Source organism: Ascaphus truei, chromosome 3 (assembly GCF_040206685.1).
Source record: "Ascaphus truei isolate aAscTru1 chromosome 3, aAscTru1.hap1, whole genome shotgun sequence".
NCBI classification, from domain to species: Eukaryota; Metazoa; Chordata; class Amphibia; order Anura; family Ascaphidae; genus Ascaphus; species Ascaphus truei.
Window position 1 is genome coordinate 57,357,170 of NC_134485.1, and position 24,964 is coordinate 57,382,133.

Sequence of the window (24,964 nt, forward strand, 5' to 3'; positions counted from 1 at the left end):
TCTCGCCAGTTTTAAAAATATCCTAATGCAGAGAGGCGCGAACGGCATCTAGCGGCTGTTCGCGCCAATAAAATGGCGCGATTGTCTCCTTTTTGCCTCGCCAGAAAAAATTGGCAAGAAGCTGCCGCTCGCGGCCATAGCAAAGGGAAAAAAAAGGCGCAATTTTTTTTTTACACATTTCTGAAGCGCGCATCTCGCCAATTTAAACTCGCCACACGCATTCATGTTAAACATAGCAGAATTCGCACATTTCTGCATATGGAGAATAAAACTCTCCAAAAAAGTTACTTTTTAATAAACTCGCCAATTTTAAAATTCGCTGCTCTCTGCATAGGCCCCTTAGACTGTAATAGTATATTTGTTTCTGACTCTGTTTTTGAGTTTACACTAAAATGCATGAATATGTCAATTAGAGACGAAGAGGAAACCTCATTGAAGTCAGTCACAGTGCATTGAACCCCTGGCAAATCTTAGGCAAACTCACACATCGGGGCTTATTCTGCAAACTGTGACTTTGTCATTTTGGCGTTTTCTTGGGGCTTTTTAAGCGAGAAAGCCAAAAGGGTAATCTCCCAGTTTTACCGAATAATCCCCCAAGGGGGAGATTCGCTATCCATTGGTGCGGGAGGTTAATGGGCTCCGATCCCGCGTTAACTGCTATTGACTTCATAATCAGGTGACATGTTTAACAGAAGTTTATTTATTTTCAAAGTTTAGATAAAATACAGTGGACTTATATTCAGACTACAGTATCCCTGGTATACATTTGTACTGCCTTATTTCTTTAATGCAGGGTTTCACAGACTTCTACTTGGGGAAACCCCAGTCAGGCTATGTTTTCGGGATAACCAGCTAATCACATATTACCATAGGAGAGATAAGGGCATACAAGTGTGTTTGGTAATTTATTTATTATTTCTAAAGTGTGGCCTGGCTGGGGTGTCCCAAGGAGAGGGTGGGGAAACACTGCTCCAAGATCATTACATGTGACTATCATATATTGCATACTGTAAACATTATGGGGTTTATTCAATAAAGTGTGATAGTGCCAATACCCATTCAACTCCCATTCAAGTCAAGTAAGCTCAACATGCACAGCCTGGAAGAAAGGCTGCAGTGATGGGTTAAGGAAGAAACCTTTAAACACATCGACAGTAAGATCAACCCTAAAAAGTTCTTCAAGTACTTTAATAAAAAAAAGATTTAAAAAAAAGAGTATATAGTACCCTTTCAGTCTGAGATGTGCAGGCAAATTACATACAGATCCATCTGAGGAAGTGCTAACACTGGTCATAGAAACGTGGTGCCATCACCTGTCTCACTGATATTTAATAAATGATCTAAGGATCCTTTGAAGGAGAAATAGCCACCCACTTCTTTTTCAATTTCTTTTACATACAGATGTAGCCAGATTTACTGTTTTCGGTGCCACAGATCAACACACCGAAATCTGTGGCCCCGAAACAGTACATTTTGTGGCCTGGGAGGATTAAAGCGGGACCCCTGCAGCGTTAGTCCTCCTGGGCTAGAAAGTCTGGAAGAGCTGCGCAGAGGAGTCCCAGAGAGACGTCCCCATGTCTGAGATTGGTACTGTATAGAGAGCAAAGTCTCCATCTTTGCTGATGACACTAAATTGTGTTAGGTAGTAAAATCAGAGCAGGGTGTAATTTCTCTCCACAAGTACTTGGATAGACTGGAAACTTGGGCAGGTAAATGGCAGTTGAGGTTTAATACAGATGAGGTTTAATACAGGTTTAATGTAAGATTGTGCATTTGGGAAGCAAGGCAATTTTCAAATTAAATGGTGCAAAATTAGGTCAGTGTTTGCTGGAGAAGGGTTTAGGAGTGCTTGTAGACAGCAGGCTTAATCTACAAGTTCCCTCAGGCAGTAGATGCAAAGGCAAATAAGATCTTACCTTGCATTAAATGTGGTATGGATGGAAGGGAAGTAAGCATAATTATAACACTGTATAAATCATTAGTAAGACCACACCTTGAATATAGAGTAAAGTTTTGGGCACCTACATTCTATAAAAAAGACATTATGAAACTAGAACAGGGAAGTACAGAGAAGAGCTATTCAATTAATAAAGGGGATGAAAAATCTGACTCATGAGGAGAGGCTAGCTAAATTAGGTTAGAGGAAAGGAGATTTCACCATCCACAAAGGAAAGGGTTCTTTACAGTAAGGGAAGTTAAAATGTGGAATTCATTACCCACGGAGACTGTGATGGTAGATACAATAGACATCTTAAAATAAAGGTTGGATATCTATTTTTTTTTTTTTTTTTTTTAGAAAGGAATGGTATACAAGTATATACCAAGTAAGTAAACATGGGAAGGATGTTGATCCAGGGAGAAATCTGATTGCCATTATTGGAGTCAGGAAGGAATTTATTTGTTCCCTTATGAGACAGCATTGGATGATGTTTCACTGTTATTTTTTTTGGGTTGCCTTCTAATACTGTATATATATTTCCAAAGTCATGGAAAAATGTGTTCACTCCCAATTAAGCGATTACTATACCAAGACAAATTTCCCTAGCCAATCCCAATTTGGCTTTCACCCCAAACACTCCACGGTAACTACCCTGCTAAAAGTTTGCAATGAAATCCAGTGTGGAATGGAACTGGGACAACTCACTGGTGCAATATTCCTAGATTTGGCAAAGGCTTTTAATACTGTTGATCATGTTATATTGCTTAACAAGCTCCAGTGCTCTTCTAATAGGGAAGCATGCTTTAAACTGGTTTCATTTCTACCTATCAGGTAGATCCCAACATGTGTCTATCTCAGGATCTAACTCCAAGCCCCTTGGATATCACCTGTGGTGTCCCGAAAGGCTCTGTTGTGGGGCCCCTACTCTTCTCAGTGTTCATCAATGATCTTCCTACAGCTTGTAAGGAGGCTTCAATACACATGTACAGTATGCAGATGACACAATCCTATATGCAGACAGCCTTAGCCTCTCTGACCTTGAACACATACTTCAATCTGACTTTTTGAGACTTGAAAATTGGATTTCCAAAAAAAACTACATTTTTAAAGCTTCAAATGACTGAGCTCCAGATCAGACCAATGCTAATGCTTCTGTCTCTGGTTTTAAATATATATTGCCATGCTCAGTAGCACTCCTCTTTGACACTTATACGTATGAATATACAGGAATATTTACAGTTGCTATATATATATACATATATGTTGTGGTTACTTTGGGGGTTCAATATGAGCTTATAGGGGTTCTGTATGTTATGCAACGCTAACACCACCCTAACTCCTGTTACTAGTTTTAAATACTTGGGCATATGGTTTGACTCCCATTTAACATTTGGGATGCACATTGATACCCTGACATCCAAAACCTATGCCAAACTAGGTGTACTTTACAGGAATAAATCCTCCCTAAGTCTGCTGGTCAGAAAGCGTATCGCACAGCAGATGCTAATGCCAATTATCGACTATGGGGACATAGTACAGCTAAACCCCGTTATAACGCGGTCCTCGGGGTCCACCCCGAGACCACCGCGTTAGTAACGGGGTCGCGCTAATTTTAAAAAAAATGGCCGCCGCGCGCCTGATCGGGAGGGAGTGAGTGAGGAGGGAAGGAAGGAAGAGGCCTGCACAACATGCGGCCCGTCTGGCCTCTCTGTGGGTCCCGCAATGACGGGCGCCAGTTAATTAAATAAATAAAATGTTTAAAAAAAACGGCACGATTCATCCCTCCTCCCTCCCAGCCCCCTCCCTCTCACAGCCCCCTCCCTCTCACAGCCCCCTCCCTCTCACAGCCCCCTCCCTCTCACAGCCCCCTCCCTCTCACAGCCCCCTCCCTCTCACAGCCCCCTCCCTCTCATAGGCTCCTCTCTCTCAGCCCCCGGCAGCCATGTGTTTTTTTTTTCTTCCGGAGTTTTTTTCTTTCTTTCGGAGAGGCTTAGTACCGGGGATTTAGTGTGTGTGTGTGTGTGTGTGTGTGTGTGTGTGTGTGTGTGTGTGTGTGTGTGTGTGTGTGTGTCTGTGTGTGTGTCTGTGTATATCTAGTTGTGCTGCACCGCAGATGCCTTTCCTATCTGAGCTTTCAGAGAGCTGTGGATTCCTTAAACAGCCTGTTGAACGAAGCTTGAGACAAGTTGCAGATAAACACGGTAGGGTGGGGATCAAGAGGAGGGGCCTTCATGATTGAGGGGGGGGGGGGAAGGGGGTTGGTTAAACGTTACACATTTTTGTGGAAAGACACAGCTGGTAGAAAAAAAAACAGGTCAGTCCTGTGACTACTGAGAAGGCATGCAACTTACTATCCTGTAATGTTTAGCAGTCCCCTATAGTGCACAAACTCATTCTTTATCGGTTTGCAAAGGAGGAATGCATTGGGGGTCCTTCATTCTGTAAAATTCTCGCATTTTTACTTGGTACCAAACATGTATGCAGGATTGTTGTAGGGTGGATTTAAATACATGGGGTTATTGTACATTACTTAGTCAGTGTGTGCAGTGTGAACAATGTGTGTGCAGTGTGAGCAATGAGCAGTGTGTGTGCAGTGTGTGTCAGTGTGAGCAGTGTGTGTGCAGTGTGCCAGTGTGTGCAGTGTGAGCAATGAGCAGTGTGTGTGCAGTGTGCAGTGTGTGTGCAGTGTGTGTGCAGTGTGTCAGTGTGTGCAGTGTGAGCAATGTGCAGTGTGTGTGCAGTGTGCAGTGTGTGTGCAGTGTGGCAGTGTGAGCAATGAGCAGTGTGTGTGCAGTGTGTGTCAGTGTGAGCAGTGTGTGTGCAGTGTGTGCAGTGTGAGCAATGAGCAGTGTGTGTGCAGTGTGCAGTGTGTGTGCAGTGTGTGTGCAGTGTGCCAGTGTGTGCAGTGTGAGCAATGAGCAGTGTGTGTGCAGTGTGGCAGTGTGAGCAATGAGCAGTGTGTGTGCAGTGAGTGTGTGCAGTGAGTGTGTGCAGTGTGCAAAAAAAAAAATGTAAATTTTTTTTTTTTAAACGGGATCCACGGGAAAACCGCGTTATAACCGAATCGCAGTATAACGAGGCACGTTATAACGGGGTTTAGCTGTATATGGCTCGGCACCCCAAACCCACCTTGGCAAACTTGATACCCTCTACAATTCAATATGCCGTTTTGTTCTCCAATGCAACTAGAACACACATCACTGCAAAATGCTCAAAGAACTAGATTGGTCATCACTTGAGTCTAGGCGCAAAGTTCATCTTTCCTTTCTTGCCTTCAAATACTTTCTGGGCAAGCTACCCGTCTATCTGAACAAGCTCCTCACCCCTACCACATGCAGCACTTATCATCTGTGATCTGCCTCCAAAAGACTGTTCATAGTCCCAAGGTTCAGCAAAGTATCCGGCCGCTCCGCCTTCTCTTACCGTGCACCCCAAAACTGGAGCAATCTACCTGAGACTCTCACAGCCACCACCAGTCTAAGTTCTTTCAAAACTAAAGCTGTCTCACATTTTAATCTGGTCTGTAACTGTTGCATACGCCTATAATATATATTATCTCTAACTGTGCATGCAATGTCTTGTATTTAATGTATACCCTGTTCACTTATGTAACTATGTATTTGTAACCATGTATTAATTGTCATCTTAACTCTATGCCCAGGACATACTTGAAAACGAGAGGTAACTCTCAATGTATTACTTCCTGGTAAAACATTTGATAAATAAATAAATATAGAATAAGTATTTGTCGTCTAACTTTAACGTAGGTTGAACTCGATGGACAAAAGTCTTTTTTCAACCTCATCTACTACGTAACTATGCAATCAAGAGTTTCAACAAAGTACAGGAAGGAAGCCAATTTGCAGGGAAAGTGGATGCTCGATGTCGTGCTATGATGATTATGGATAAAATGAGTGTTGAATATATGGGACAGTCACCCAGCATAGGTGCAGGGATGCTAATACAGTGAAGGGTTTCTTAAATATTGAAGCAAACAATGAATGAACTAGTCTTTACAGTTGGTAGAAAAATGCGCAGACTATGTGGGTTGAGTTTTTTTTGCTGTCAGTTTATGTATTTTATTGTAGGCCTTTTAGGTCCAAAACAACTGCTGCTAATGTCAGCTCTCTTTTGACATGATGGCATATATCAGTTTTGGAAAAAATCTACTGCATGCATGACATTCAAAATTATTTCCTTTTATTTACAAAAATACAAATCGTTATGTACGGCACACCTGTGAGCCTTTGACCTGTATATGGGACAAGGGTTAATACACACAGCTGGATGGCTGAGTCAGTTTTCACCATGCATGTACCATCAAATAACTAATATCTCCCCTCAATCTGTCCCAATATACTATCTGTCAGGAACAGCGCACACTATGGAGCACGTGACTTATATGCAACCAGGGTTAATACACATGGCTAACTAACTGCCTTAACTTTCTTTTTCTATATGTACTACAAATGGGTTAATATTTACCCTTACTCTGTTACAATATATATCTTTATATGCTGCTGCCACCAAAGGTATTATTAAAAGATGTACAGAGCCTCTCGCCTCTGTTCATTAAGAAAAACTATGCACTTAATACACACATCTGTAACAAAATATGTCCGAAAATGGAAATAACTCCCTACAAAGCATGTCACAGCGCAAAGTATTACTTATTAAAGTTCAGCTTTAATATACAGTACAAGATATACCTTGCTTAGGTTACAGAAAAAGATTATTACTAGAACATACTGTTATAGTAAATGCAGACAATTTCAACACATAAAAAAGGATAAACAAAGAATCTAACTTAGGTTATCGTCTAACATTGATCAGATCTTGCTCTTGAGTGGACATTGAGATTTCAAGTGTTCCACCATGGACACTGCCTTAGCTGAAATTTTAACGTATAACTAAAATGTAAGACTTTATATTCTAAATTCACTTAATTGAGCACAACATGAGTCCGCCCCTTTCGTCAATCAGCTTGACAGTTTTACAACTTGAAAGAAAACAAAAACATTCCTTTTGACTCTTTAAATGTTGGCTGAATATAGAAACACGCTCCTATCTTTATTTCTATAATAATTGGAACAACGTGATTCATATCAGTAGGTTCGGGCGAGTTTGCCAAATGTAACAAGACTAATTTTGACCGGCTTGCTCCTAAGTTTGAGCCACAAATGGATATCTGTCCCTTGCCACCTCATAAACGGGAAAAGTGTGGCCTTATTTGATCTGTCTCATTGTAACTGTTTCAAATATCTATTTGTTATTCTTGGGAATAGGTGTCTGCCCCCTGATAACTTCATATTTAATACATTTACTCTTTTTGAAATATCTTCTTAGCCACGCACCCTGATAGTCTGCCGGATTCCTCAAAGAATGCCTAGCAAGGTACATTTAAAAGGGTCTTGTTTAACAGGGAAGCTGTATTTCAATCCCCTCCGCATACCCAGATGTCATTATCTCAGGATACTATCAGTCCTATAAAACACCGGCCTGGCCAGGGGTTTAACAGGTCATAAAAACAATTCTTGTGTGTTTAAGACAATTTGTAACTCCTTGTGTGCCAGCTTGATTAAAATCCTTAATCATGTCTGCCATATTTATTTCACACACGTAGTTCGACTAGCTTTCCCAACAGCCAGGAAATGGAAGAGGAAAATGAAGCCGCAACAACTTGTCGCCCCCCCCCCCCCCGCCCCCCCCACAACTCCTGGGAAGGGAGGGAGGGGGGCGGTGGGGAAGGGAGGGAAGGAGGAGAAGGGAGGGGGGGAAGGGGGGGAGGGGGGGTAAGTGACATAATTAATGTATCCGGCGGCTGCTTGCTCCCCCGCTGGCTCGGCTGCCCGCTCCCCCCCCCCCCCGGCCGCGGAACATTCCGTCTGCTGGTGATGTTCAGCAGACAGAGGAGCGTGCACGCGGCGGCAGGAAGCGCCAAACAAATATAGAATAAGTATTTGTCGTCTAAATTTAACGTAGATTGAACTTGATGGACATAAGTCTTTTTTTCAACCTCATCTACTACGTAACTATGCAATAAAGAGTTTCAACAAAGTACAGGAAGGAAGCCTTTTTCCAGGGAGGGGGGTAAGTGACATAATTTATGTATCCGACGGCCGCTTGCTCCCCCGTCCGCCCGTTCCCCCGCTGGCTCGGTGATGTTCAGCAGACGGAGGCGCGTGCACGCGGTGGCAGGAAGCGCCATATGTGCTCCTGGCCTAGGCGGGAGGTGAGGCGTGAGGGCTGAAATTGGTGGTGTACAGGTGACGGAAGGTGGGGATTATTATTTTATTTCCCCCGTCCGCCCGCTCCCTCCCCTGTCCGCCTGCTCCCACGCGGATCATTCCGTGTGTGGGGGATGTTCAGAGACGGCAGTTGAGGCGGGAGGAGGCGGTGTGTCTGAAATTGTTGGGGTACGGGTGAGGGGGGGGATGGGGGAAATTATTTGATTGATTCCTGCCCGCTCCCCCGCTTGCTCCCGGCCGCCCGCTCTCCCACTTGCTCCCGGCCGCCCGCTCTCCCACTTGCTCCCGGCCACCCGCTCTCCCGCTTGCTCCCGGCTACCCACTCCCCCGCTTACTCACCCGTTCCGCTGCTCCCCCGCTTGCTCCCGGCCGCCCGCTCCCCCGCTTACTCTCCCGGCCATCCGCTCCACCGCTTGTTCCTTGCCGGTTTAGGCGGGAGGCGGCGGGAGGCACAGGGGTGTGAGACGGCGGGAGGCACAGGGGTGTGAGGCAGCGGGCCGGTGGGAGGCGGCAGGGGTGTGAGGCGGCGGGAAGCGCAGAGGTGTGGGGCGGCGGGAGGCACAGGGGTTTGAGGCGGCAGTGGTGTGAGCTGGGAGGGGAGGCCGGAGGTGCAGGGGTGTGAGGTGGCGGTCCGGCAGCAGGGGTGTGAGCTGGAGGGGGAGGCCGGAGGCGCAGGGGTGCGAGGTGGCGGGTTACTAACTTACCTGGGCGGGAGGCGGCTGCTGGTGAACAGTGTGTGGTAGGCAGTCTTGGAGGCGCATGCGGTGTGAGGGTGGTGCATGTGTAACAGTGGGTTAGACTGTTAGAGCAAATCGTCCAATAAGAGCCGTGGGGGGGTGGGACAGGGGGGAGGGGCAAAACACACTGGCCAATGAGAGCCGTGGGAGGGAGGGCGGGCGGACCGACGGACCAATCAAATGGTCTACAGACACAAACAGCAGTTTCAGTTTTATATATATAGATAGAAAATAAAATTAAAGGTCTGCACTTACAAATATCAGACCTCAGTGGCACTGAAGGGATCCGTTTCCGCGTTCGTTCCTGGTGGCTTCCCTGCTCCCACGTCCGAGTCCCAGGGCTGTGATGTCTGCTTCCTCATCTCCCTACGGTGGCCGCTTGAGGTCAAAAAAGTGAGCAAATCAGAGCTACGCGTTTTGCCCCTTACTCGGGTTTCGTCAGGCTCAAAAATAATCCAGGGACCACCATAACCCCCGGTAAGGTAGTATCTCTGGTTATTTATTTTTATTTATGTCTACCAACCACATTCACCCCAGAGTTCAGTGCCCAGGTTTTTCTTTTATTCTATTCCGATGCAGAGCCTACTATGGAGCTATGCTCTGTGCGCCATGTGGGGCAAAAGGAAAGCTTGCTCCTGGGCCTTACCGCCTGGGTGAATGCGTTCCAGAATCTATCTGCTGCCATCTCGCCACCGGAGCTGTATGCTACCTTGTCCGGTGTGACCTCCAAGCTGAGCAGTCACCCGCCGGTACCCCGCCGAGAACCATCACCAGCATACTGCGAGGTACATTCTGCTGCCGCTCCTGCAAGCTGCTCCAAGAGGGTGAACCCTGCGGAAGGAACCGTTGCTGTCGAGGAGTCAGACGCGGGTCGAAGGAGATCCGGGACAGAGATCTGCGCTTGCCCCAAGCGCAGGAGGCTGCGGACCAATATCTACGCCACCGGAAGGAGATGTGGGAGGCTTGTGCTCGTGCTGCCGCCTACGTAGAAGCTGCCGAACGACACTACGATGCGCTGGGGCTGGTGGAGGATTTGCCCAGGGAAGTGTCGTCCAGTACTATTACAGACAACCCCAGAGTGACATCGATTACAGCTCCACCTCCGGGAGAAGAGAAGGCCATGAAGTCATCCGGCCGGATGAGCTCAACCACTTCTGCTTCTGCCCCAATGAGTGACTGGCCCTCTGTGGGCCCTTTCTTCCTACAATGCAGGGAGTGGAAGGAAGAAAGAGATTTTCAAGAAGCTGCTGCCGTTGTTGCGGCGAGATATCTACAGGCTAGAGTGTGTGGTCAACTGAGCCTAACCGGGACTGTGGACACTTCTATCGCTCCGCCTGGGGAGACCCCCAAAAGTTTCCTATTCAGAGACTTTAGAGTGCCCGCTTTGCCCCAATCTGCCCGTCCTCCCATACTGACCCGAGTCCTAGTATAAACCCCTGACACCTCAGCCCTTGTCACCAGTTAGTCCCGTGGCTCAAAGTAGTAATGGAAAGGGTGATAACCTTATGCGTGTACTATCTGTGGTGAAGACCTTGCCTTGTTGGAATCAAGAGAAGCGGGGTGATGTGCCTCAAGTAGATCAAACACAGCAGGTGTTAGGAAAGAGTAGCACAGCAAGGGCAGAGACCTTCAATGCTTCAGAGAGGGAGGAGGGTCAGGTAACACCTTTGTGGGAAGGTTCCCTGTTTTGGGTACTACCTGATACTGCAAGAGAACGTGGCCTTATGAAGTTCAGCAGGGCTGAGAGAGTCCTAGTAATGAGGTTCCGAAAACATCATGAGGAGGGCTGAAGAGCACCAGGTAGAATGGGTTAAGGACACCATAGTAGAACACCTGGCCAACACTATAAGAGGGTCTAAGTCCTGAGACCCAGATAAGGCTAAATACCTGCTAAAAATGTGGGCATTGGGCCGCAACATCCACCTTGACCGGGTAGAATACATCTCCGAGTCTGGGAGAAGGAGGTGTTATTCAGTAAAGTACCTGACGGGCAAGGTAATATAGTAAAGAAGCCCGGCCCAGCCCACTACTATTGAGGTAGCCCCAGGTAACATCCATGGTAGACCCAGTGTTATATGGGACTGTGTATTTGTTATTGCACTGTGGTGTTATTGTATAGTAATGCAAGTTTGCATTAGGTTCAATTACAAGGTTGTTGGTACAGTATGTTGATGTTGCACATCCAAGGGGAGAATGTAGCATAGCCTCCGGCCGCTACCTCTTCCTCTGGTCCCTGACAGTATAAGTCCTGCTAAGGACAGGCACTGGAGGGGTTAATTCCTCATGAAGGCCTAGTTTGCTATTACAGCCTTGGATACACTTACTTTATCCAAGGGCGGGCCTGGGAACAACCTGAGAGTGTCAGCCTGGGGGAGGATACTGGCTGGGTCACTTGCAGTGATTTGATGCTTGTCAGTATCAGACCTGCCCTGTTATGGGGCAGGGTTACAAGTCCAACCCACAGGGTATATATATACTGGCACTCTCCTAGAAGTCAGTGTGTCTCTTTCCTCCCCCTGTGGACTGATAACATCTACCCTGTATCCCACTAAGGGATGCAGGAGGAGCACCAGAAGGAACCTAGATGGGCCACAAGCCTTAAGGTAATCTTCCAAGGAATGTGGACTGCTGTGAGTTCTGGAATATGCAATAAACATCCGTTGATCCATCTAAGTGTGTGATTCACTGCCTTGGGATAAGAGAGGTGTCAGAATGGACCATCCTGCAGACCCAGGATCCTCGCTGACTGGAGGTGCTGCCAATCGAGAATGAAGCACCCTGAAAGCCTGTCCTGATTCTCCCCATACAATCGCAGAGCAACTCGTAGTCCTCCTGTTGCCTCACAGGTATGCACAGCACTAGGAAACATACAGGTAGCGACCCAATCTCACATAGGGTGGGGGTAAAGGTGCTACATATATATTCTATCCTAAGAACTTCAAAAGGCGTGCAAAAACCCAGAGAGGAAGCATCTGTGCAATTAGGTGAACACCAGAACATTAAAAGTAGAGGATGGTGAAGAGGAAGCACCCAGTGTAAAAAAAGAATAAAAAACACAGCAACCCAAAGCAGCATGGAAAAAAGATGTAAGTGCACTTTGAACGAGTGCCAATTATATATTAAATGAGAGAAACATTTTCAGAGAGTACAACTCCTAATAACAAAATATCTACCAATATCTTTCATTATAGTCTGTCTCTGAACATGTTTCTCTCTTATTTAGTATATAATTGTGACTTGATTGTTTCCTTAATCATATGTTCAAAGTCGTTACCCCTTTTTTGATGCTGGTTTGGCTTGCTGTATTTTCTATTATTTTTCCCACTCATATTTTCACTCATACAAAAGGAGGATTTTTCACTACCTTTTCCTATAGAGCATGGAAATCTCTATAGGATGGCTGTACTAAAACAGATGGCAAATACTGTATATATATTTTTTATGCACACATAGTTTCAAACACATGTATGTGTATATAATGTATACAGCATGTGTTTGTGTGTATATTTATATATGTAGCCCCTGCTACAAATATATGTTTACTGTGGACAATACAGAATTAATCTGCTCCACCTATCACATGGTGCGATTAAGGAATAAGAGATACTTATCTGCCTGGCAACACATGATCGGAGATATGGGATTGGATAAGAAGCAAACCGTATAGAATCTGGGGACCAGCTGTCAGTTTTAGACGGAGACAGAGATAGGTAGTGACAGTCTGAGAGGCACACAGAGAGACAGCCCAGGTGTCAGTGAGAGGGGTTTAAGAAAGACAGCCTAACACTCACAGAGGTGAAAGAGGAGGCTTGTGGGAGACTGCTAGCCAAAGAGAGAAAGTCAGATACAGAAGCAGAAACACATACCTTACACAGAGAGAAAGAGGAAAGAGAGAGAAAGAGGAAAGAGAGAGAAAGAGGAAAGAGAGAGAAAGAGGAAAGAGAGAGAGAGAGAAGAGAGAGAAAGGAAAGAGAGGGAGGAAAGAGAGGAGGGAGGGAGGGAGAGAGAGGGATAGGGAGAGAGAAGGAGAGGGAGGGGGAGAGGGAGAGGGAGGGGAGAGGGAGAGGAGAGGGAGGGGAGAGGAGAGGGAGAATAGAGAGAAGAACAGGAAGAGAGATCCAGGTACTTGCTGGGCTGTTAAAGCACAACTTAATAACACCCAGCTGGGTGACTCTTTCCTGCAACTTTCAAGTATCCTTTGTGTACTACACACACCTCACAAATGTTTCACCCTTAATAGGCCTGTAACGTGATTACATGCCATTTTGAGATAAGAGCTCCAACAAAGTGCTGGCAATAATATTGGCCTAAGTAGTTTCCACATTGGACACCTCATTTATTGTGTATCGCATATGTACAAATATATATGTGTGTGAGTGTGTGTGTGTTAAGTATAGCCAGTTATCTTTAAGGAGTAAGGGCCGCCAGGTTAAGGTTTCCCAGGGGTCATAAAGCAGCAGCTAATATATACACAAGTCTCATCTGGTTTTAATCAAGGGGTCCAATTATAGTGTACTGAGGGAGGATGAACTCAGGCCCCGCCATAACATACTGTATATAGACTGTGGAAATAGAGGGATTACATACACACAAATGCACACAGTTTGTTTTTCCCTCCGTGCCCTCTTTTCTATCACTCTCCCCCTGTGCCCTCTTGTATGTCTCTCCCTGTGCCCACTTGTCTGATGTGTCTGTCTGCCCTCTTGTGGCTCTCTCTCTCTCTCTCTCTCTGCCCTTGTCTCTCCTCTCCCTGTGCCCCCTTGTATGTTTGTCTCTCCTCTCTCTGTGCCCACATATGTCTCTCTCTTCCTCTTGTCTGTTTGTCTCTCTGTGTAACCCTCTCTGTCTGTTTTTATCTTTCTATCCCCGTGTCTGCCAGTTTCCCTCTGTGTCTGTCTGTCTCCCTTTGTGCCGCCTTGTCTGGCTGTTTGTCTCTCTCTCTGCCCCCTTGTCTGTTTGTCTCCCCCTCAGTACCTGTAGTTGTCTTAGGCCTTGTTCTTCTCTTCTCCTCTGTCCCGTCCTGCTCCTTTTCTGATTGGTCCTTACCTCCCCCTCTGTCTCGCCCCCTAACTCTTCCGATTGGTCCTCTCTTCCACCATTTACAACATACATTTCCTGGACCTGTGGCTGCAGTTGCTGCTCTATTGATGCACAGGCAATGCTTGATATTCTTGAGAATAGACCAAGACCAAGAGCGAAGAAGGGAAATATAGTAATGTATTAATATTTATTCAGATTTCCCGCTCTGTTAAATTTGAGTGTTTTTTCTCTAGCTGCCAGCGTTTTCCCACAGTAATCTTCCTGCAGAGCTTCCTTATGTAGGCTCACTGAGGTCAGTGCCCCCAAACCAGGGGTTTTAAGCAATTTAAGCACAAACATAATTATTACACACGGACTATGATTGTGAAAGGCATAAAAAATGACACATAGCCAATGGTGCTAATCTAAGGCTGCGTCCATAGGACAGCAGCCGTGCTGAGGCGCGCGGAGGCTGAGGGAAAGCGGGTGCTTTCCCTGGCCTTGGTCCGGGGGCGTGTCGGGGGGTGGGGAGGCTGTGACGTCACGGAGCTGGTTCGTCCTCATTGGGCGAACCGCTCACGTGACCGGCCCTGCGCTCCCTTGAGCGCTTGAATTTAAAATATAGCTAAGACTTACGTTTCCGCACGCTTGCGGAAGCGTAAGCGAGCCCCTGCTAAAGCCGCTGTCATTGTGGCTGCAGGGGCTCACTGAGAAGCGTCAGTGTGCCTCAGCACGGGTCAGCGCCTAAGCGCTGACCCATGAGCAGCCTAAGACATCATTCTCATAGTTTAAGACCAGCTGCTAACAACTCTGTATCGCAATAATTCCAGAAATAGCGACGGAGCAGCGCTAATCTTTTAACGTCGCTACTGTTTTTGCGATTACGTCTAAATTCAACATCGGATACCACCCGTGCCAGAAGACACCTTATCACCCATTTACATGGGCCTTAAAATATATTCTGGAAGGTGTCTTATTGAGCAGCACTTCTCGGTAAATATGGCCCAATATGTACATTTAGTGTACTTTGCACTTGAGATAAAGCACTAACACACTGGTAACGTAACTCATTCTCTGTAATAAAACACTGGTGTGTCACGTTGCATACTGAACAAACAATTGCTAGATGAGCATTGTATTACAATACTGTACATACATTGTAGGTGATACAAACACATACAACAACACATAACACAAATGTTATGGTGGATAGTTGGTTCTTAATACTTGGAAGCTTTATGTTTTTTATCCCCATAAGTGCTAGACTGTTGGCAGTTGCTAGGTGCTTGAGAATGGGTTCTATATCTGGCAGATTACATAGAAAAAATAGGAAAGAATAATAGATATCTAAATTGGGAAGAAAGTATATCTATAAAAAAAAATGTCAGAGGTGCATGTCCCATTAAGTGTGGCCACTATCAATACAGGGAAAAGAGAGCGCGAGACAGCACACTCAATAAATAGGTGTTCACCTATCTGATGAAAGGCTATCAGTGGGCCTAAAACGTCGCTTTTTAGATATACAGTATTGCCCGATTTTAAATGAAAGGTAATTGATTTTCACTAGAAAAGGAGTCTCAAGAAGTGATATCTACAAAACGATGCCACTAAGATCGTGAGTCTATTTATTACGTTTGCTCTCTCTCTCTGTCTTCTCTGAATCTGGCAGATTGACACAAGTCCCACTCAAATACAGACGGGGTCTAGCAGTTATTTGAGTCAGACCTGCTTGTTAACCTTTCAGCACCAGAAGGTTCAGATACACATTTCTTGTGCCATCTGGCACTAATTAAGTTAAATGAGAGCCATCATCCCTCACTCATCTTAAACAGCTGGTGTCTTCATTTAATTTAAAATGCCAGTTACAGTAAGTCTCAGTTGCCAACTTCCCCCTCATGCAAATCAAAGGAGTAGAAGAGGAGACCGTACATTGGCAATTCTAAAATACTTTTGCATAACATCTGACAAATTTGAACCCAAATGCTGTACATTACCATTCAGTGTCACTTAAAATGCTGTACATCACCATTCAGTGTCACTTAAAATGCTGTACATCACCATTCAGGACCACTTAAAATGCTGTACATCACCATTCAGGACCACTTAAAATGCTGTACATCACCATTCAGGACCACTTAAAATGCTGTACATCACCATTCAGTACCGCCTAACCTGGCAATGAATTAGAATAGTGTGACTCCTGTTAGAAATGCCAGACTTTACAATACTGCATAATTGTGCCCTAAGCTCTTTTTAATTAATAGCCCCAGCCTTACTTTCCCTCCATTCAAGAGCGAACAAGAGTCTTTCTGGAGTCAGTGAAATCTGAATTATATTTATATATTATGTGTTGTTATTTCTGTGTTTGTAAAGCGCTGCATACACAAATATACACATACAGCGCATATACAGATATAGCATGGTTTGTTGTTCCCATTTTGTGGGATATGTTGTTATATTCTGCACCAACACCTCCATTGTATCCCATGAAAACTCTGGGATCTGGGATATCATTGTATTTTTGGGGGGAGCAATGATGTAGCAGACATCTGTATATGTACAGAATAAAAGTCCCCATGTTCATCAGCCCTTTGAGAACTTGAGTGCAATAACATACAGCAGGAACTATAATCCAAGCATCGGACTGGAAGTTTATGACAGAGTCAGGCTGGCAATACTGTATGGGTGGAGCTCATTCTCTCAGAATAAAGTGCATCCTCTTCCTGGAGCCACTCCAAATCAGTGTTAACTTAGGTCAAAGTTATTGTTTCATGATGTGATGTGATTAAACGGATGTATCCCACACTAAGGCATTACTGTGAATTCATTAGCTTGTTTTCCATTTGTGGACAACATTGGCACAGAAGTGTATAACCATCTACCACAAGATCCCCATTTAATATCTGGCAACGTCGTTAAAATACCAAAGGAGACATGGGTACATAAGGGATACTGAGTGGCTTGTGAAAATGGATCTGGCCACCTTAGCTTTGTTCTCAATAAACAGGTGCATACATCTCTATAAGTCTGTTTGGCAATAGAGACATTAACAATTTGCTGTTGTGCCAGAGTGCAAAGCAAAGCAATGAATTGCAGGCTCATTTATCATTGAAGGCGTGTTATTTATTTATAACGTAGGAGAAAATACATTTAATACATTTAGAGTTACCTCTTATCTTCAAGTATGTCCCGGGTGCAGAATATTGTGATGATTACATTTTATATTAAAGTTACAAACATGTCTAAAGTGTGAAACGGCAGAAGGCTTGAAAGATCTTTAACGGGTAGCAGATTTTAGAGACTCGGGTAAATTGTTCCAGAAGTGCGATCCCAAGGTCACAAAAGAAATAGTGAACCAGGAGCCATGTACTGCGGAAACTCCCATTGCTCTGTTCAGCACTACAGCAGTTTAAGGAATAACTTGTTAGAAACTCCTTCACTGGAAGCGGCCTTGTGCTGTAGCTCTGTGCTTTGCAGCTCTCTACAGTTTGCTCAACTAGGTATTCAGGCTATAATTTCATTAAACTCATTAAGAGTCAGATATAATAGGTACTGTCTGAAGCATCATTAAAAATGGCTAATTGTGATTGCAGAGTAATCTAATTATGTTATTGTGTCACAAGGCTCTTTTGGCAGCAAAATCATAAATGGGTAATCTATACTTTTCAGCTTAAACAATTCCGTATCTCAATGTTTTTTTCTTACCACAGTATATGGAAACATGGCTACCTAATGTTGGGCAATGTCAGTCTTTTTGGGGTTGCTTCTCCTGGAGGCATTTGTGTTGAATCACCCTCTTCTTTTTTGCTACTTTTTGCTTTGTATAACAATACAGTTCTGCTACAAGCAAAGTATGTTTTCTAGGTGCCAAAGGGCTACAGTATATCTGCCTTTCTACTGCTGTAAAGCAGCAGTGCTGCCTGTTTGGCTGTTTGTATAATCCTTGGTTTGTAGGGGGAGCTGGACCATGGTGAACTACACAAACAAGAAAGCTATATCTCTTTAACTGGCTGAGTAAACCGAACTATTGCAGCCCATCAGAACCTTGGGAGACTTGGGCCTGACACTCCTCAATCACCCAGCCTCCTCATCCCCTGATTGTGAGCAGGACGCTTGCTGTGCACGCATAGTTGAGAGTGGAGTATGTAAAAAAAAAAATGTAAATAAATAATTGAAAAGCTCTTTATCTTGTTCTCTACATCTACAACTGCAGTGCTATATATTGCATGGAGCTAACACATGTATAGAAAGAAAACCCCAACAATTTATTTATATATGAGTTTGTTAATATACATTACATATATAATGTACATTACAAAGACAAGGCGCCGTTGGCAAGAATATTTTTTTTTGATCATTTGCGTTGGGCATGAGGCGCTATTGTGAATTGATAAGGTTATTATTTGTGAAAATTGGTGTCTGTGTTCTTTGATAAATCTGGGGTTATTTTGCATCTAGGAGACTTTGAGATGTTTGTAGTGAATAATTACATCGTGTTTAATACATTATTTCCCCACTCGGTATAATTAATGAATTTCCATTCTATTCGATGTACGAGAGTGTAATGTAGGTGGAGAAAATGTACTAAGAATAACAGAACTGGCTTTCCAGAGGAGAGTCTGGTTTGAGTTTATTTGCCAACACCACCAGTCTCTGCAGGCAAGGACTCATTATGCCTCCAGAATCCTACGTACAGCACAGTGTAGTCAGCAGACGCATATAATAAGTCATTCTTAAAAACTCAACCTCCCTTATTCAATATATGGTTAACAAACAGTTAACAATGCAATAACTTTTGTAACTTCGACAGCAGGTAACACTTTTGCTGCAGGGTGGAGGGAGGTGGTCACCAATGCATCGTTTAACTTGCGTGGCAGTGAAAGGGTTAACGCACTGTTAACTGTACGTTGCCCACTTTTCACCATGCTGAATAGGGGGCCCATATTGTAAGTGGTATATAATTGCTCTTTATGACAGATGTGCATGTCCATACCATGGGGTGAGTTGCTACCCCAAGATACTGAAAGATGGAAAGGTAAACAATGTTTATTGAAATGGTTTCCGCGCTGTTCCTGTCACCCATGTGAGAATAGCAACGTTATCCAGGTATTGACTGCAAGTGGATGGAAATGTTATGGCAGTGTATCCTCTGCATAAACCCCTACTAAATAACATACTGTACTAGTGAAATTGACATATTGATCTTAGTCCTGTTATAACTGTTAAAGCGTAGGTGTCTAACAGTTTATGCCCTTAGCTTCTTAACTGGTCTATTAGTGGTCTTTGTAGAGTTACTTTTTTGGAGGTGACTGTTGGGGTGTCATGGCTGCCTGCCTGGGAGACTAAGTCCGTGCTGGCGCTGAGCGCACTCATGCTTGGAGAGTGCTCCAAGCATGAGCGCCGGGTTTCCGGCTTGTACGCACGCATGGGGGAAGGGAGGGCATTGCGGGTAGTTGGGCGCGCGGGTAAGTATAGATTTTTCGTTTACCTACGCGCCGATCGCGACTGAGCAAGTGTGCACGCGCACGAGCGCATACCGCGTGAGCGGGGACTTACATATATGTACATATGTAATTCCCCGCTGCAAGTGCCGCCCGCTCAGCCCGCTCAGCGCTAGCGGGGACTTAGCCTAACTTAGAACGTCATTTAGTCCCATGCGTCTTTCTGCTGCATGTTCCCTAAAATCAGAACTATGTGACACGTCCTCATTCTGTGACTGTGACATTCTATTAAAGTTCCGGATTGAGCAGTGTCGGTATGAAAAGACCAAACGATTGAGAACAGGCCTGCAATACATTGCTTTGCAATATGTCACTCGCCCTTCTGCCAGTGAAGGCAATAAAGCTGGGACGTTTTTCTGAGGAAGTCCCCGCCCGATTATAACATGCAAGGATGGCAGTCACCCAAATGGGGTGGCAACTTGGGGACAGCAGAAGTTTTAAGGGAAACTCCCATCCTGTAATAGACATGCGACTGCAATTTGTATACTGATGTACTGCACCTTTCTCCAGTGAAGACGGGATTCACAGCTCCCCGGCTTTTAACTCTCAGAATACTTTTAAGAATTGTCAGGGAATGTGATCATTTTACTGGTCAAACCGGCTTACAAAATAGCATTCCTGTATCTGGCTCAACAAATATAATAGGAAAAGCTGCACACCACAATAAATAGAATAAAAAATACTTGCAAAGACCGGTGCTCCTGGTTCAGGGATATCTGCCTAAAAAGATCCAGTATATGGAGAAACATGAATGATCCAGGGCAACATCGGATTTTTCAAAAAGAAATTTAATCAGCACAAAAAAGTTTTTTGTGCTGATTAAATTTCTTTTTGAAAAATACGAAGTTGCAATGGATCATTCATCTTTCTCTGGTTTAACAAAGACATTTATTAAACATTGGGGTGAAGCTTTCTGGTTCTTTTTGTTTATTTTTATTGTAAGCAGTGTTTGTGCTGGAAAAACTGGGAGACGTCAAAATAAATCCCCTATTAAAAAAAAAAAAAAATTGAATAGGAAGGACATAAATAAAGAAAGTAGTGGTTCTATGGGTGTGCATATAAAATAAGATGTAGTACCCCATACTATCTAGAACCATCACGCAACCACTGTCATTTTCTTTACCAAGTTAAAAGATATTGAACACATTAGTATTACACTATCATTATGTGCAGAAAATACCCATTATGGTTTTGTATTCTCTTATCTCTTCAGATTATCCAAGACACGTTTTCTGTACCTACCGTCCTCAACAGCTCCACAGTTGAGGAGGAAAAGCAGGCGGACTTGACTCTTGACACCAAAACACAGGAGTATGACAAGCAGCCAAGAGACAACTTTTTCCAGTTCTTCGGAAATTTATTCAACTTTGCATCAAAACCCACATTGGGAAATCCAAAACGAACTCCCGTTAACCAAGAGCATTGTAAGGAAAGCGAAGATGCACAGGTTCAAAATAACTTGGATGAAGGATGGTTAAACCAGGAACAGACATTAGCTGTTTGCAGTGCTACAGCTGAAGCAACAGAAGAGATCACAACAAATAAAGAGGAGATCCTTGGGGTGATTAGCACAGCCACAAGGGAAGTTGAAAAGCAAGAACATGAGGAGACACCTATCGAGTTACAAAAGTAAGTTCTGTTTACATTAAAAATATGATCAGCTGTTCCAAATATTCCACATACAAACTTTTAAATTAGGTGCTAAGAGTTAATAATATGAAGGCTCACTATTTTGCTAAGGATTCTGGGAATAAAAGAAAGTTAGCAGTGGTGTTCCTATAGGATTTTACTTGCAAGTATATTTTTCTAAGACGTTACATCACAAGAATTTTCTCCCTACGTGGACAAAAATAACATTGAAGGTATAAATATTAATTTACCTATGAGGGCTAATTCCAGTGAATGTACCTATTAACCAAGTACAACTATTTGCAGTTAAACAGTCTAACAAGTTAAGTGTTGCGGGTTCTGCTGATAGGTGGATAAAGTGAGGTAGGAAGGGTAAAATAGCCCTTCAATACTCTTTTCTTGTTTCTCTTATTCCTGCAAAATAATCTTTGAGAAAATAGAACTTGTACAGGTATACTACGCAGCATTGTGGGTGCCAAGACCTGAACAGGTTCCAGTTCCACACCCAAAATCCAATGACAAATCGGCTGTCATAATGAAGAATCTGTATAATCCCTCTAAAAGACTGCTTTATTGTGTTATTGCATTCTTATATACAACATTATAGTATTATGTTTGCTAATATGATCTAATATTTATACGTGTTACTTATTGAGAATGCTGACTTTCTTCCAATGGGTGTGTCACTGTGCATCCCTATTGTGTGCAAAAGTATTGTTCTCATTTCCTTTTAAAAGAGAAAGAGGGTGCTCACTAAATAGGCCTATACTCTGCCAGGAATATAACTAATTGATTTAACTATAATTACATTGACTTACATTGATGAAAGAATAATATTCAGAGAGAAAGTAAAACATTAAGCCTTACTCTGATGTACATAAGCAAGTCTCCCTCATAAGTAGGCAGAGTTGGCCAGTATGGTTCTTATTATATTAACCACACTGTGTAGTAATCAACATTTTGGCCAAGGAATGACAGGAAACCCAGCTGTACCTTCAAGTTTAAGAGCCGTTGGGCAAATAATAAGAGCCCTGTAAAATATAAAAATATGTTCCTTTCATTTTGAAAGGACATCCATCCTCATTCATGTAGGCCACGCCTAAACTTTATTTAGCTATTATAAGAGGAGGAGGGTGGAGTCATTGTTTCCTGGGATAGAGCAACATGTCAGAAAATAATCAGATGATCCTTTCAAATCCTTTTGCTTAATCTTGTGTGCAAGGGAATCTTTAACAACGTGTTGGTATTTGTAAATGATGTTATTTATTTCATTAGAAAGACAATAATATGTCAAGTATTATATAAGAGTTACAGTTAACTAATTTTATGTATATATGTATATACTGTAATGTGTGTGTGTGTGTATGTATATATATATATATATATATTATATATATATATATATATATATACATATATATACATATACATATATATACATATATATATATATACATATATATATATATACATATATATATATATATATATACATATATATATATACATATGTATACATATACTGTATATATGTATACACACACACACACACACACACACACACACACACACACACACACACACACACACACACACACACACTGTATATACTTTGTGTGATATAAATTAATATTGTATGTCTAAAAAATATAAATGTACAAAATCAGTTGGAGGAGATGAGTTGGAGTGATGGTACCACTTTGCCTGCTGCCTTAGGCCGTGATTATACCAAAATTTGCCGGCAGCGTCGCGTGGCGTGACACAGCGCGGCTCAAAAACAAAATCCTGTAATCCAATGAAAGCGAACGTACTGCTTGCGACGCGCGCGCGGGGCCAAACTGCAAAGCGGCACACTGGAGAGCAGACAGGAGATTTTTCATTTTCCAGGAGCAATGGCCGCGTCACGTGAGCGGTTCAGTCAATGAGAGCAAACCGCTCACGGCCACGCCTCCCTGTATCCTCTGCTTGTCTCCAGCCTGCAGTTCAAAATGCCGCTCGGCGGCATCGCGAGAATGACATCACGGATTGCGCTGCCGCCCCATCGGAGCAGGTATAAATCACTGCCATACACTTAAGGGGCAGTCTGACTTAGCAGACAAAAATAACACAACTTGCCATTATAACTGACTTCCTCATAATTCTATAATCAGTTGTTTGAGTCATGTACACATACATCAGTTTTGCTTTTGCAATGCATCAATGGAAAGATTTAATTTTATATTTGCGTCATAAATTGAAGTGTAAAGACGTGGATTTACCTTACAAATTTAGCATCTTCTTTATCATACCTTGGAAAGTTGTAGTTACAGGCGACACACAATAGCGCTCACATCATGGCACACACTTTGTACTGTACATACACATTTTATTTAAAAAAACTACTGTTAATGCAAAGCATCAAGTAAATAATTTTATTATGTTATTGTCATTATTGAGACAAACAAATATTATAACCTTACATATACATACATATATATATATATATACACATATACATATACATAAAATTAAAAAATAAATAGATGATACCGTTCTGTGGCTAACGAAATGCTTTTATTTGTGCGAGCTTTCGAGATACACATATATATATATATATATATATATATATATATATATATATATATATACATATATACATATATACACACACACATGCACTTAAAATATACACACATAAACATACATGCACACATACAGAGAGAGAGAGATTCATTTTTAAAAACAAAAATACCTACATATATACACATACATTGTCCAGTTATAACAAATGTCACATAGCATTTGACCTCACTTGGGACCTGTATGGAAACAGGTTTAGAAATATTTATGGAAAATACATATTCATTCCTTGCCGTATTTAATATACTACATCCATTGTGCATCATTGTGATATTGTTTGGTACATGTAACCACACACACTTTTCACTATGTGCATAAAGAAACACCCACGTTTATTTTGACACCAGGAAAAAGTTAGGGGATGAATTTGACGCATGTATTTATGATTTCCTGATACAGTTACAGCAAAAACCTTTGATCCAGTATCATATACTCATATAAAACATGCATACTTTTTTTTATAGAGCAATATTATTTTACTTGTCTAAATCCCTTGAAAAGGCATGGGTATTTGGATTTAACCTATTGAATGTACTAATTTGCCATTTATTTTTATGATTGGGTAGGACTATCCATTTAAGCATCATCCTGTATAACCTACAGCAAACTGTTATTTTGTAAAGGCAAAGGGTGATACCCATTAAACTCTCACAGTGCCAATCAGTATCGTATGGAAACTCCCATTGACTTTAATAGGAGTTTCTGTGATAGCGCCACAATTTGCACTATCGTAATTTAATTAATAACCCCCAAAAATGGCTTTTCAAAAAAAAAAAAAAAAAACACAGTAAAACAAATAACTGCTGGAGGTAGAATAAAAACCAGTAGCAGTTCTGTGTTTGATTTCAGAAATGCATCTCCTTGAAAAGGACGTTGAAATACTGGGTTGTAGATTAAAAAATGAGTGCTGATGACAAGTAGCAAGAAGCACCAAAAAGGTTTTCATTGGGGTAAAAGGTTACCAGGTTTAGTTCTATAACAACACACTCGTGCTACTTAGAAAAATACACCTAGATTGATATGATTAGTTAAAGTGGCTCATTGAATAATGCTCGTTACATTTGCTTTAGGTTTATGAATATGGCGTGATGTGCCAGTGGTGGGGTTTTAATTGAAATGATGGAGCAAGGCCATCAGGTTTCTTGCGTATACATTATGATACATGGCACAAGCATGACCCCTCGTAATTATTTGCTTCTTTTTTTCCTTCTAAATTATATCTAAAGTGTAATGAAATTTGATCTAATGGAGTACAACTTCTAATCCATCATC

General features: G+C 42.8%; 1 protein-coding gene across 1 annotated transcript in view; it reads left to right on the forward strand.

The window, feature by feature from the left end:
• The window catches only part of CRYBG3 (crystallin beta-gamma domain containing 3), a 156,422-nt gene that overhangs the window by 48,509 nt on the left and 82,949 nt on the right, over positions 1–24,964 (forward strand). Inside the window, exon 3 of the mRNA XM_075594047.1 lies at positions 20,658–21,073. Within this exon, the coding sequence (XP_075450162.1) occupies positions 20,658–21,073 (416 nt within the window). The remainder of the gene's footprint in view (positions 1–20,657; positions 21,074–24,964) is intronic.